The sequence below is a fragment of the Pseudochaenichthys georgianus genome, chromosome 3 (genome assembly GCF_902827115.2).
Source record: "Pseudochaenichthys georgianus chromosome 3, fPseGeo1.2, whole genome shotgun sequence".
Taxonomy (NCBI): Eukaryota; Metazoa; Chordata; class Actinopteri; order Perciformes; family Channichthyidae; genus Pseudochaenichthys; species Pseudochaenichthys georgianus.
The window spans coordinates 31,636,128-31,651,704 of NC_047505.1; the positions used below are offsets into that span (position 1 = coordinate 31,636,128).

Consider the following 15,577-nt stretch of genomic DNA (forward strand, 5'->3'; position numbering starts at 1 on the left):
CGCAAAGAACAAGTATGTGGAATGTGTTATTAAGTAAGTTTGCTTGACTACAGTCCAGTTCTGTATCCTACATAATAAAATATGACAATCGTTAATTTCTTTGTCAATTACTTTTATCAAATGAATATCCCACATTTGTTTTAAGCACTTTAAATGTTAGAAACAAATATTATAGGATTGATATAATATGTACAATATTTAAGTCCTGTACTCTGCAGGTACAGATAGATAGATCGATAAATAGATAGATATATGGATAGATAGATAGATAGATAGATAGATAGATAGATAGATAGATAGATAGATAGATAGATATATGGATATATAGATAGATGGATATCATATATAATAATAATAATAATAATAATAATAATAATAATAATAATACATTACATTTATAAAGCGCTTTTCCTGGTGCTCAAAGCGCTTACGAGCAAGTAAAACAAAATAACAACAAAAGTAGAAAGTGCTAAGGGAATAAGGGCAAGTGGTTATATAGATACTTCATTCATCCCAACTTGTGAAATGTGTGGAAACAAGTATAAACACAATAACATTAAATACAAATGAAAGCAATAGACAGGAATATATCAGTGGAAAGGACACGATGAATATTATAACATTTAATGTAGCCTTAAGGCTGTGTATGTGAAAAATTAAATTAAAATAAACATTGATTGATGTGTCATTTCACTAATGTAAATGTTTATGGTTAATATTGACAGATTACTTTATTACTGCACTGGTAAAGTAAAATTAGGCCGATTAATAAGATGTGAAGTGCTTTGTAACTTTGACCCGCTTGACTGAATACACAACAAACAATGAAGAAAGAGTTTTATCTGGGCTGCTTCGCTGCCAGCTGCTCCCCGGGACCCGAAAGTGGCGTAGGCTATAGCCTGCACTTCAACATCAACGAAAGTGCTCGATATATGCTGTATTGAACCAATAACACAAACTAACTGTATCACTATAACATGATGATGAGGGTGATGGTGATGAAGAATGCATCTAACGTTCCGCTGTTCATTATAATACAAAAACAAAGCATTAAACAAACCATCATGCTCTTACTTTGAAATCATGCGGAAATGTAGTCATCAGCGGGCCATCACGTGGTTTCCGAAAATAACCGAGTGACACGAGTAGATTTTAGCCGAGACCGGCGGAAAATATGTCTCAAAATTCCATGTGTGTAAAAAGACGATCCGCGAACAGAGATTTGAGATCCGTGAACAGAGTTGAGATCCGCAAGCGCATTTTTGGTCCACAAATACAAAATGGATTCAGAAATGCCTGATCGAAAGTTGTAAATGTTAAAGAGATATTCACAGATCTTTTTTTTAATTTGTGAAAAATATTTAGCGTATTTGCAGATCCGTTTTACACTTGCAAATGCATTTGTGAGTTTGCAAATCTTTTAAATGCATTTGTGGATGGTGTTTTACATTTACAAATCACATATTTACACACAAATTATTTTTATGTTCACACAAATAATTATGAGACATATCTATGCCCATATACTACTATCTGTGTATTTACAGTATATTTTGTCGACATGAAGCAAAGACATTTTTACATTTGTCACCAATAGGACTCTTTACAACAGAGCCATCAGCTTTAAATTGTGTAGCAATGAGCTGGAAAAGGAGGATGATTAGATGGTATGTTAGCACCTTTATCTAATTCCCTTCTGATTTGAGATGCAAATGACAGCTGTTAGAGATACGCCAGCACAAATCCCACGAAAACAGACAGCACTGATGTTATATCTTTATATTTAAGGCTAAGCTCAAAGTAAAATCGATGAACCGTTCCATTGTTGATGGTTATATCTGACCAGGAAGTACATTGAGCTAAATTAAAAGTTTTGCGAGATCTCGCAAAAGTATTGCGAGATATTGAGCTAAACCTTTAATTTAGCTCAATGTACTTCCTGGTCAGTCCAAATAATTGTCCAATAGAATAATTAAAAGTTGTTCTGTTCTACTTAAAACATTTTTTTTTTTTAAATCTGTTGAAATGTCATGTTTTTTGTTTAATTTTGCATCGAATATTTCCAAAATTCCCCAGCTTAACTTCCCATGGAAACTTACCGGAAACGTTCCGCCCCTTTGCAACCCTAATCATGAGGCGCTTTCACACCAAGTACTTTTCCCAGGAATAGTTCCCGGAACATAATTCCCCGGAACTCTTTAGTTCCGGAACTATCTAGTAGATCGCATTCACACCGGAATAAGTCCCTGAGGGAGGATTACGCAAATGAAGCCGCTGACATCACTTCTTCTTCTGCTTTGGGTTTACTGGCAGGCCGCAAACAACTTCACGGCGTATACTGCCACCCGAAGTCCCGGAGTCCCCGGAAGTCCCGGGTTAATCGCCAGAAGCGCAGACACCTCCACGTTTAATTTTGTGTTGCCATAAGTTAGTCTCTCTCTGTTGGTGCGCTGGGCTAATGCTAATAATTCTAATGCGAGCAAATAAAATGGCTGCTTCACAAAACTTTTTTCTGAGTTTTACGGGGCGTGGTTTGTAATTTGCCAATCCAATCAGAAATTGGAACCTTTTCCTCCCCAGGAAAGTACCACCTCTCTAGCAGGGACTGAAAAGGGGTGAAAAGTTTCCCGAAAAAAGTTCTAGTTCCAGATATTTTTGGTGTGAACGCAAAATCCCAGGAACAACCGGAACTATTCCTGGGAAAAGTACTCCGGTGTGAAAGCGCCTAATGTGAGGAAAAAAGAGTCCTAAGCAATTAACCACCATCCTGCAAAATCAAAAAAAATTGAGACAAGATAAGATAAGAGTGATTATAAAAATGTACCTAAGCAGCGTAGCTCAATTTTATACTAGACAACACCCCAAAAAATCCAAACCAAATAAATAAACAGCCAGATATGTCACAAACAAGCAATCGATATCTACTTTGAATAATGTAAAGAAGCGGAGCTTTATGGGCAGGTTGATTAAAAAACCACAAGACATATGACATGGTGAAAGTAAGAGGAGGAATGAAGGCTTACGCTGTGTTGCATTGTCCTCCACACAACCCTCTGGGAGCAGCAGAGAAATGAAGAAGAAAGAGATTTAATTGGACATCGGAGAAATTGTGAGACTGAGAGAGAGAATAGCAGCAAAAGAATGTCTATTAGTTAGTGAAGCAAAACATTTAATGATAAATGGTCCTGCTGAAAAATCATATCCACCAGCCTCATCTGACTATGAGATTTAGTACCTCAAACTTTTTTATCCACACCAATTTATTTCGGTGAAATCAGTTTAAAAATCTGCTGCCACAACTGATCCATGCAAAGATTGGTACCTGCATACAAACAGCAGCGTCATATGGAAAATTAGTGTAATTACAGTAGTTTCATTCAATGCAATCAGCTTGCTTTAGCAAGATATGCATAATCACTTACACACTTACAGATATATCAGATATGCATACATTTACACATGGAAATTCAGACACAGAAAATATGAGTGTGTGATCTAGTGAGTAAGTAACTCACCTTTCTTAGAAGACTTTTTCTTATCTCTTACGATGTAAGATGCTTTCACCTTTTTCTATTGCACTTTTTAGATGTATGTTATGAAGCAAAGATGCGGTTTGATTTGATCTTTTTAAACAGCACTGTATGTAAATATGGGTTGAATCCAGGAATGAATAAGGACAGTGCAAAGGCTCTTGTCATGTTTCATAGAACCAGTTTAGTGAATTTAACATGTTGTTTCCTTATATTTAGAGATTACATTTGGACTGTACATTCGGCATCTTCCAATATGGTTCTCTTCTCCCACATAGTTTCCTCTTTAATCCTGTCAAACAACTTCTACAGCAGAAGATTATCAACTGGGCCTTTTATTTAAAAAGACAATATATGATTTTAAAGCTAGATTTGCCAAATGAAGAGAGGATTACATAAAATATAAATTGGTATATGGATTGGTCAAAGGACACACTGGTTATGTTATGGTTTAATGATATCCAACCCATAGGCTGACATGTTGCTATTTCACTATTTCAATTTTTTAGCACCTTGAACCATTTTGTAGCGATAGGGAAAATAAGCAAACTTGTAGGCTGCAGAGAACAGAGTTTGAGGAGTGGGTTAACACTGAGTTTACACCTTGTCAAGTTCAGGGACAACGTGTTGATTTGTACTGCAGCTTGGCACTGACAGCATACTCCTCATTGTGTTTCAGTTTCATGGGGATTGAAACAAATCTTTTTATAGCCTCAAACAATATCTGAGGATTTGCCATCAGCCTAAGGTTTGGTGGCAATCAGTTTCAGCCCTGCAAATTCTGGGATATGGAACATTCACATTTTGTGTGATGAAGTACATTAAGTAATCTGTAGTATGTGGTTGGTTATGTTGTTTCAGAACGCACCAGTCTATCCAGGCTTGTTCCGGCTGCTGTGGTTGGCCTCTCTTCAGGAGTGTAGGGTCTGAAGCGACCACTGAATACATCTGAGATGCCGCGTGTAGATCTGCCAACTCCTGATTGTTTTGGCTGGCCACACCCTTGGAAAACCTAAAATGACCATGGGACAGAGGGAGATCCAATGCAAAAGTGAAAGACGACACAGAGTAGACTTCTTGGGGAAATCACAACATTGCAACATTTTATAACATGTTTTTCCATTATTATAAGATGTGAGCTCATGGCAGTACCGATAAGTTAAAAGGAGGTAATCAGCATGTGTTGTACAGTGAACTAGGGCTAAGTCAATCTCTGGTAGAATATACATCCATCTTGAACCCATAACAGATCTGGGTTACTTACACAACCAACATTTTTCCCTTTAAGGCTTCTGTCAATTTGGTCACAGCACAATTTATGGTCTGTGATTTGAAATATAAAACTATATAGAGCCAGCCTGGAACCAATGCTGTCTATCAGTGAGCAGTCTCCTTTCACAGGAAGTGGCAAAAAAGAGAGAACAAAATCTTTGTATGCTGTAATGTTTATGTATACCCATACAATCTGGTGATTTTAACTTGAATTTCTAGGTCAAAATCCTTTTTGGCCCATACCAATTAACACATAAATACATAACAATTTAGTTGATGATTACATAGTTTAATGTGGCCAATAACACATATTTGTATGTTGAATAGAACAATGTTATCCTGTAACTATGATACATTTGCCTTCATAAAATATAGAATGTCTTGTTTCGGTAATCAATGGGTAGTTCATAGAGGTCCACTGTGAGAATAGATTGTTTTCAGATGGCTTGGTCTCTACAGGCTCTGATGGCCCAAACAGCTCACCTCCAAAGCACACGGCTCATTAGCATTCCTCTCTGGCCTGTATGTGATGGAGCACTCTAATGTGCTGCATGGCTGTCAGGACAAGAGGCTGTCTTTTCTCTAACATTTATCAATTCTTCACCATGATTACAATTCCACTATCTTGTACATCACGCAAGCAAACCAGGAATGAAAGCACTGTACTTATGGTCAAAATACGACCGTGGAGGAAAGATTGTAATCTCGGAGCAATCTGTCAGCCAAGCACAACCGTGCAGGGATGGAGCATCAAGTGCATAGACAATGGGTACAGTTGTAAATTGCAGCCTTTTTGATATGGAAAAGAATGTGACATTTAATTCAAACTGACCTTTGTAACTCTGACAGGAAGATAGGCCAGACCACACCAAAGGGTCTGAATAAGAAATTGAACTAAAACAAAAGCCTTTTGTTGACTAACACTTCTGTGATTGATAACCTCCTGAATGAGCTGCTGGAAATTAAAAACTTACAAAGAATGATCAGCAAAATAAAGTCAAAAGAGAGGGAAGAGGTAGATTGTTGCTCACCTCTCTTTTAAAGACTCACCTTTATATGGTTATATTTCCTCATTATGTTCATAAAAAGTTACTGATGTGTTGAATAAACTCTTTCAAAATCGTACTCAAATGTTGAGCCAGAAAGCTCAGTTTGCAGCTAAATAATTGTATAGTTTTTTTCTGCATGCAGCGGTGTCATTTGACGAGACAGTGATGAAGTAGTATGAAAGGAATTACTACCAGATGTTTCAGTCTGTATAACTACTTCGTGCTCTATAATGTTTAAAAATAAATTGCATCATAGCATTACGACCATAGCTGATTGAGAAGATGGTACCTTGGCTGACACTTGCATGCTGTTGTCCTGCATGGTCATGATGGCATCAGAGATCTTGATGTCGACCGGCTCGATAACAGCTTCAATGTTGAAGGGTCCCTCCAGTCTGTCTGCCACCAGTAACATGGCATCTGACATAACAGAGGACACATGTCAGCTCAGAGAAATATCAAACATTCACACATAGATATTTAACTAATTCTGTTTACGCACACATCAATATGTTTACATCATGTCTGGGCATTAACAATACTCAGTTGCAAACCCTCAGGGTTCTTTGCTTCATTATAAGTCTAGGACATTGCTCCAAAGACTGTTTCCTCATCCAAATGTGTTGACAGTCAACAATCACAAACACAAAAGGAACCTGCAAGACCTTTATCTAGACACTCAAACACACACTAAGTAAGAGATCTCAGGAGCAACCGAGGTGTTTGTAAGAGGATGTGCAACATCACGTATGAATTACATTTCAATGTGCTTAGCTTACAAATAGCTTATTCATAAAAACAAATCATTGACTTGCAAACATGCTAATCACTGCAGTTTAACAGAGAGCCACAACACTTCTGATTTATTCATCAATTTGCATTGGTAATTCTAAATTGTGAAAGCATATCAATGAGATATAAATGTACGCCTATGTATCATTCTTGTACTCTAATTACTTTTTAATAACTTTACATCTCAGACACTCAGTGCTTGACTTAGTTATTTCTGGCAAATGTGAATTCACTAACACACCAAAAGCATGCAATTACTTTGCATCACCAAAATACATCACTCAGATCATCTGACGCAGGTAATTTACTCAGGTACAGAGTTGTAATGATTCCCTGCTTTTTTTGTCAAAACCCTAACTTCTGACTTTGCATCTAATCATGTCTTTTGAAAACAATACAAACCAAAGAATATTCTCTGGTTTTATTAAAATGGTCAAAACAAACCAACAACAATCGCAGAGATCATAATCTTATTAGTGTGAATGTGACGGAGCGGATCACATGAGTGACTGACTCCGCCACGGACAGCCGACACACACACGCACACACAGTCACACACCAAACATTTCCTGCTCTCTATAAAAAGAAACCATGCAATGTATTATTTATTGTGTATTTGTTAATTTGTTAAATGATTATGTTAAGAGGTGGTTAACCTGTTTATGTTTAGGTCGAATTGTTATATTGAAATGTGGTTTGTAGTGTAATTGTTGTCACCTGTTGACGGTAAGCCTGGTGGGAGGGGCTACGGGTTAATAAGGGACAGGGTTGGCCCTGGAAGGGGAACTCGGGGAATGTTGCACAGAAGGCAACAGCTGGGACGTGTTCGAGAGAACGTTGCAGAGAAGGCAACAGCTGAACACGTTTACTCTCCGGGAGTGATGGACGTTTGATTTGGACGTTTATTTTGTTTTGTTTAAGTTGTGCTGGTTCGTTATTTTTATGTTTTGCTGCTGTTATTAAAGTTTTGGAGCTTAAATCATCCGACTCAGCCTATGTTTTGAACGGAGAAATAGAGCCCCGTCACAGTGAATAAGTCTCGGCATGAATCAATACCTAAAACGGATAACCCACCAACCTGCCACTTTGCATTTTTCATTATAACTTTGCGATATTAACATCAATACAGAGGAACGGCTCTATTGATCGTGTCGGATAGGGAGGTATCAGTGGTGAAAATAATGTGTTTGATACTACCGCTTAACTCTATCTAATCTCTCCAAAAAAGTCCGGCAAGTCTTGTTTGAGGTGTAGTTAGTGGTTAAGTGGTGAGGGCAGGGAACAGTGATATCAATAACACTTCATCTCTGTGCACTGACATTTGCAGGGATGTGGATCAATAAGCGAAAGTATAGTCACACCTACGGGAGCTGTTCCCTATGAAAGGGCAGCAGAAACACAGTTCCTCTACCACTTAAGCAGAAGTAGAATGACATCATAGGATCATAGGTCATCAACTAAATGTTGATGCAGAGTGCTCATTGGACTCTGTGCAGCTCTATGAGCTGAGGGGGCGACGCCTGACGGTATAAGCAAGGGCCCAACCATTGGAAAAGTGACTGCATCTCATAAAAACTGCCAAAGAAAAACCTTGCAAAACGGTTTCTGTTGACATAAGGCCAGTTATTTTGAATAGAAAAAAACCCTACCTTGGACTAGGGCTGCACGATTTGGGGAAATAATTTTTCTGACAGATATTGCGATTGCGATTCGATTTGCGATATTTGTTTTTAAGCGACCCAACGGAAGTTTATTGTAAAATGCGGCCATATCTCCATATCTCCGGCTGGTCCATGTTGATGCGACCTCCCTAGCCGGAGATATGGCCGCATTTTACAATAAACTTCCGTTGGGTCGCTTAAAAACAAATGTTGATGCGACTCTAGCACCCCCGCAGCCCGAGCTACGAGTGAAAGAACTAAACTTACATGAAACTTCCGTTGGGTTGCTTTAAAGTCAAGCTTCAGTTTAAGATTCACCCTGTAATACAGTAGATGTAAAACATGTGATGGAGCATTACTAACCTGACTCAGATGGTTTGTTTCACCAAACCATCCAGGAAAGCTCCATTGGAAGCCATTTGGAAAGGGCAGGCACTTTCAAACATACTTGGCAGGTGATTGGATCAATCTGTCTATCAACTTCTATCATGGGCCACTTCTGATTGGTTAACAATGGATGGTACATGTGGAGCACAGCACTTCTGATTGGTGTGGATGACTGACACACAATAATTTTTTTTAAAAAAGAATCGCAATTTCGATTTAAAATCGATTAATCGTTCAGCCCTACCTTGGACCTATTATATTATCCTATTTGTTTCCTTTTTAAATGCATATTTGTTTTACTGATTTATTTTAGCCATTTTAGCCGTTACGTCACTATGACCCTTACGTCACTTGGTACCCGGAAGAAAAAAATGGAAAAATAAAAATCTCCAACGAGGCGTTCTGGGGCAGCATAGAAAGGTCTTTTCTGTGTTAGAGTTTTACTCGCTAGAGGGTGTACTTTGAGGGTTTGTGACTTTGCAGACCGTTTACATGCAGAAAAAGCTACATAACACACAAGGGGACGGGTAATAACCGGAAAAGCATGACATGGGATATTTAAAAACATCCTCAGTGAGCTGTGAGAACTACACTACAATAAAATCACTGCAAGACTTTTCTTTACAAAAACGACAAAACAAATACTTTCCTTCCTTTCTTTAAGGCATTACTTGAGTTTTTTTCCTGATCTGCTACCCTGTGATTCAGATTATGTTTAGGTAACTGTGATTACTTGGTTACGCATAAAAGATGACTTGTGTACAACTAACAATTAATGACTGTTGGTAGGCGATGCAACACATCTTATCTTAAGCATCTTTGAGCATAAGGAAAAGCACTATAAAAATCCCATGTATTATTATTATTATTATTATTATTTTCAGTGTCAAAGCTGAACACTTTGGACTGCATTCATTGTTAAACCAAAGTTTTGCTTTACTGAGGAGCGTTTAACATGGTAGGAAAACTTAAACTTAAACTTGTTCAGTAAGAAAAAGCTTATAGGAGACTTGTTAAATTGACAAATGAGATCATTGGGGTAAATCGAGTATAGCTATCACAATTACAGTATAACAGGCAGCACTGAGGAAAGCCAATACCTCTCAAGACTGCCCTGACCAGCCGCAGCAGAATGAGTTTGAGCTCCTGCCCTCAGGCCAGCATTTCAGAGTGGCTGTCATGAGACCTAAGGAACATAAAGTCTGCCTCCTCTCAGCGGATTGACAGGGAAGGATATTAAGCTCACCCGCTTGACTGAGCCAAGTGATTTAGAGGACAGGTGAGGATAGAGGAGAGACCACTAGCTCGTTTAAACAGAGGTGAATAAAAAGCATAAAGTTTAATACTCAACCTGGTATTGCCAATTAGCATTACATTAAGTTGTAATAAAATCAGGAGCCCTGTCTCAGCCAAGCAGAGCAGGGCAACCATCCAATGCAACCCAACCTCATCCAAAAAGAGCTGAATACAATTACTCAAACACACATTTGTTGTATTTAAGTGAATGTGTAAACACAAATCCATAGAGAATATTTGTAGAAAGTTCATAAAAACTGTGGCTTAAGTGTCATGGACAGAAGCTTGGCATAGGACAAGATGATTCGATGTTGGTGGTCATTCCAATCTGGATTAGACCAGATCAAAAGATTCACGTGTTTAAGATTGAACTATTGGCAAGAGCAAGACAAAAGTGTTATCGCACCAACATAAATGTGCATGATATTCTCACAAAGGGAAACATTGAAAATTTGTATTCTAAAACCAGATGTTCACTCCTCTCGACTTCCGGTTTTGTGAGTAGTAGCTCCAACTTCCGCCTTCGCAGAGTATTATTGTTTGTAGCCATTAGCATGAAGAAAACAGTTATGAATGAGAATATGAGGAGAGTGACTTGTAGCGTTACATATTAAATACACAAAGTCTAATGCTCCTTATTGACGTTATTAATCACTCGCAGGAGACGATCTATGCCACATCACCATAAAGCCAAAGAGGAAGACACTAAACCAATGGGAGAAGACTACGGATGATAATATGGGAAGCCAACAGGAAGTCTGTCTCTTTTCCAGCCGTCCCACCACGACCGCGGAGAGAGAGCACACTCGGGCCAGAGTCACTCATTGCAAATTCATTGTATCATTGTACCATTGTTTTATTAAACACTGTTAACTTGTAAATAAGCTTCCTGGACTCTTTTCAGCTAATCCTAAACTCAGGGCTAAAGAATTTTACACATCTGAGATTCTTGAAAAAAAAACATAGATTATGCTAACTTGTTTTTTCAACTTTTTCTAATGCAAGCCAATGCTTTTAGGGGGTACTGAGTGAATAGAGCTGAACAGAGAGACCCCACTCCTCTGTCTGCTAGTGGCTCCACCTTTGAAGAGCACTCCTGTTTGTTTACTCCCAAGTCTCAAATTGGGTGTGATGCTTGGTTAGATTTCCATCAGAAGCTGGCTGGAGGTCATTGCGGGGGGCCAACCCGAGTCCTGTGAAGTCTTCAGCTGCCTATGTTTAGCAGAGTACTGTTCTAATACCACCGCATAAAAAAAGCCTCAGTGGAATACAGTAGAGAGAGAGAGAGAGAGAGAGAGAGAGAGAGAGAGAGAGAGAGAGAGAGAGAGAGAGAGAGAGAGAGAGAGAGTAGAGGGGAAATTGGCAGCTACTCTGTTATTCATTCTATGAAAGGCTCAAAGACCTTAAATTATATCTTCAGCTGAGTTCTGACAACCTATTTTTCATATAGCTTAATGAATATGTGATGGATTGGGAGCATGAGTCAGCTTTATCAATTGCTTTGAGAACTTGTTACTTCTACATGCTTACTAAATAACTTTTACAATTGTGTCACATAAACATTTAAAACAAATGATGAGCTGTTGATGAACAGGATTTTAAATACAAATCCAATTTAACCATAAGTCATGTTTATATTTATGGAGAGCATTTTAGGATTTCCAAATCTCTGTGATCAGATCAAATAAAATGGGCATGAAATTAAATATCATGTTTCTGCCTCTTCAAATGTAGGTTTACTATTACTTCCATGCAGACTATTTTTGACCTTTTGACAGTTAATTCCAAAGAGAGACTAGTATTTTCAAAAAGGGTTTTGAGTAAAAATGTGACTTTGGGTATGTCATTTTCAGGCTTGCAGACAATAACAGAGGTTTACGTTAAACCTTTTGGCTTTTATTTTATTCAGATTGTACCCAGAGGAAACCCTGTGGCTCTGGTTAATTAATGGTTTTAATAACGCATTACTTTATCTCTCTTTATTTGATATTGACATTCACTGACATTTCAGTATTGTGTAATGATTACATAATTGTAATTCTCTTTGGTATTAACAAATAAACGATTTGCAACTCCTTTCATCCATCTCTCCATTGACCGACACAGTGGGTTGTATTGGCCTGGTGCTTTACTGCTGGCTGCATGGTGCCAACTTTCTTTCTTTTTTAGCTCCAGGCTGCACGCTTAGTTATTTTCTAATGGAAAACTCTCTTTTTTTCCCTTCACCCAGAGGGATTTGGAGACACACTGACAATTTACCTGCAAAGTCTCTTGTGAAAAAACTTTATATGAAATGTTGAGGACAAACAAAGCCCTTTCTTCAAATCACTTATTTTATGACATTATTACAAACTCTCATAGGAATGTCTGCCCTCAAATCCCAGGGGCTGAATGTATTCCTTTTTACTTTTGGTCTCAGTCAATACAATGTTGATGCAGTGAGCGGTGCTGGAGTGTTCATTGAATACACCCACACCAAGATACATTTCCGTCACACTATTCAATTCATCCTGAGTAGCGACCTATAACATCAGTTATAATAAACATGCTCTGGTTTCCCGGCCAATGCTGAGAAACTTCATACTGGAGGTTGAAATATTGACCAAAACAACGTTGACAAAAAGTGCGTCTTTGCCTTTTTTATTTCATTTATTATTTTACTGATTTGTTCTGATCAACACACATTGCAGTGTTCCTTCAGATATGAGTTTGTAAAGAAAGTTAACAATGATTTCACTTGATCATTGGCCAGCACTAGGATCACAATTAACCAAGTGAAATGAAAAAAAAACAAGAAAGAAAATCATACTGAGCTCTCCATGACTGCTCTGGAGTTAATGGGAGGACCTGATTGTCAAGTCTTGTGACAAACCAGATAATAACGGTAAAGGTCCAGTCAGGCTTAGACTGTGTTCAAAATAATCCTGCAAGGCCTTGTCTTCAGGATCTAAAGGCATGTTACATCCAAATGATGTAAACATGTCACATACAGTCTATCACAAAAGGTCCAAAAACACTGACTGAGGTAATCATTTGTTTGGTATTGTTGAATGTACAGTATATATTAAAGCAGTGCCCTTCATTTTAAAATACTGATAATCAAATTAATTTTGTAATCACCAACTAAGTTTATGTTTCCAGTGAATCATAACGTTTGATAAAGTGTTTGATATAGCAGCAATTGCCCTTCCGGTGTTGATATGCAATAATCTAGTTATTTTGTTTTGGAAATGATGAGCATAATGCAAAGAGAATTGTCACCCATTACATACAAATATAAAAATGCCCATTGATTTAGAGTTGCAATGATGAAAATGGATGAAATAACATTTACCATCTGCTAGTGCAAACTGCAGCACATGTCTGCATAGTGCATACAAACTAAGTATCCCATAATATAAGTTGACACTCTTTCTTCATTTCCGGCTACGGCTGATTTTCCATAGCAGGGGTTAGCGTTTTCTTTCCTTGCAGCGCAGGACTATTATAATATCACAGGATCACGCTGGAAGTGCCAAATTACGAGATCCCCCAAAAATACGTCTTGTACGGCTTCAAGTATGAGTTTGTGTCCAATCAGTGTCCTCTGAGGAGCTCCTGGCAGCTAAATGTGTGGTGTAGATGTGAGTGAGGGAGCCCGTGATAGACAAATTGCACTTGTGACCAAATATCTTACAATGATATTCAAACAGTCAAGTCAAGTCAGTTTCTCTGCATATATGTCATAGGAACAAGCGAGTTGATGAAAGCATTGAAGATTAAAACTTAATATGTAATTGAGAAATTATCATGATGATGGCATTCAAATGAAAGGAAATGTTATAGAGTAGGATAACACTTTATAAACCATACTAATCTTTTATATGACATAGTGAACATGGCAAGCGTACAGTTGTTGATTCTTAAGTAACAAGCTGAGAGGAAAACTACTATGGCTTTGTTCAATGAGGGAAGGTGTCGACTAAATTCTGTACAGCAGCATGGCTCTTTGATGTGTCTCTACTGCAGTCTCGTTTATATCCCAGTATATAATTACTTCTCATAACCTGCCAAGATTTCATGGAGTGCATAATGGAGATCGTTCCAGATCAAAATATGAACACTGAAGATGACAAACATTTTAAATATTTCTGCATTTTAAATGTAGCTATATCAATTATATTGCAAGTAGGGGTGTCAGTCGATTAAAATATTTAATCGCGATTAATCGCATGATTGTCCATAGTTAATCGCGATTAATCGCAAATTAATCGCACATTTTTTATCTGTTCTAAATGTTCCTTAGAGGAATATTTTTCAAGTTTTTAATACTCTTATCAACATATGAGTGGACAAATATGCTTTATGCTAATGTTTATTATCATTTGAACAATGACAAATATTCTCATGAATAGTAAACACAACAACCTCTGAACATTACAAATATTCGCCTCAATTAAACCTGGAACCTCTCTGATACAAAAATACAATACAAAGTGTGTGTGTGTGTGTGTGTGTGTGTGTTTCTCAAACGGGAGCTGCCTGGACGCTGCAATCATGTTGCGCACTATCCGTGCTGAGTGTGCTGACTTTTCGTACAATGTCCCACTGTCTGGCTTCCTGCATAAAGTCAAGTGCTCGGCGCAGTTGTCGGCGAAATGTCGCTCCTCTGTTTTCATTTAAACAGCTCCTTATATACGTTAGCGCAGCTAGCTAGCACCAGATGCTAACAACAACAATACACGTAAGGTCTCTCTCTCGTTCGCTCGCGCCACACATACTCACACCCTCCCGGTCCTCCCGATGGCCAGTCGGTGCCTGCCGGTGAGCGTGGAAGTGTGGTCTGCCGCAAGCGGACGGCAGGAGCGGGGCTGTCAGCATCAGCTTGTAGATGGTATTTTAAATGATGCGTTATTAACGCGTTAACTTGACAGCCTTAATTGCAAGGAAACTAACTGTTCTACATATCCAGTTTGGGAATCATGACTCTACAGTTCAACCAGGTAGGCTGTTAACCAATCTTTGTCTGATTTTTTACCCCTAGGAATGTGGAGACTAAATATTGATTAGTGACGGGTGAATGGCGTGAGGCCTGTACTACGAAGCCGGTTCAACCTAACCTGGATATGTTTGAGTTAGCCGGTTGGCCTAATCCAAAACATACGCGCTCTCGCTAAACGGTCCTACGACGCGGGTTATCAAGTGGATCGCTCAAGCCAGCCGTGTCCTATCTAGTTAGGTGCGCGTTCACATGAAAGGGGTGGTATTTGGAGCATTCGACCAATCACAAACATGGAGAAGCGCGTCATACTTTCTGAATGAAAAGTCAACTATAATATTAGACATTTGATGAGGTTAAACTTTAAACATCGATGACTTCAACACTTGATCCAGGATCAAAGCCACATAGCTGCACCTGCAAGGTGAATACAGCTGGTAAAAGAAAAAGTGTATGAATGCTTACATGAATAGGTTTATGATATCACTGCCCCCCATCTAAGACACGATCTGACTTTAATTACATTTGACTCGAGTGTTTCCTCAACTTAATGTGTTGCTTAAAATAATACTTCTGCATACAGTATGTGACCCTGTGAGTGTTGCACGGCCA

At 38.4% G+C, this 15,577-nt stretch overlaps 1 protein-coding gene across 3 annotated transcripts in view; it reads right to left on the reverse strand.

Annotated features, from left to right (window-relative positions):
* The window catches only part of gpc6a (glypican 6a), a 219,991-nt gene that overhangs the window by 65,880 nt on the left and 138,534 nt on the right, over positions 1 to 15,577 (reverse strand). For 2 of the 3 annotated variants that reach the window (XM_034109771.2, XM_034109789.1), the window contains exons 5-7: positions 6,141 to 6,271; positions 4,399 to 4,542; positions 3,024 to 3,053 (exon numbers count right to left, since the gene is read on the reverse strand). In XM_034109771.2, the coding sequence (XP_033965662.1) occupies positions 3,024 to 3,053; positions 4,399 to 4,542; positions 6,141 to 6,271 (305 nt within the window). The remainder of the gene's footprint in view (positions 1 to 3,023; positions 3,054 to 4,398; positions 4,543 to 6,140; positions 6,272 to 15,577) is intronic. The other variant, XM_034109780.2, reaches the window with a different exon arrangement.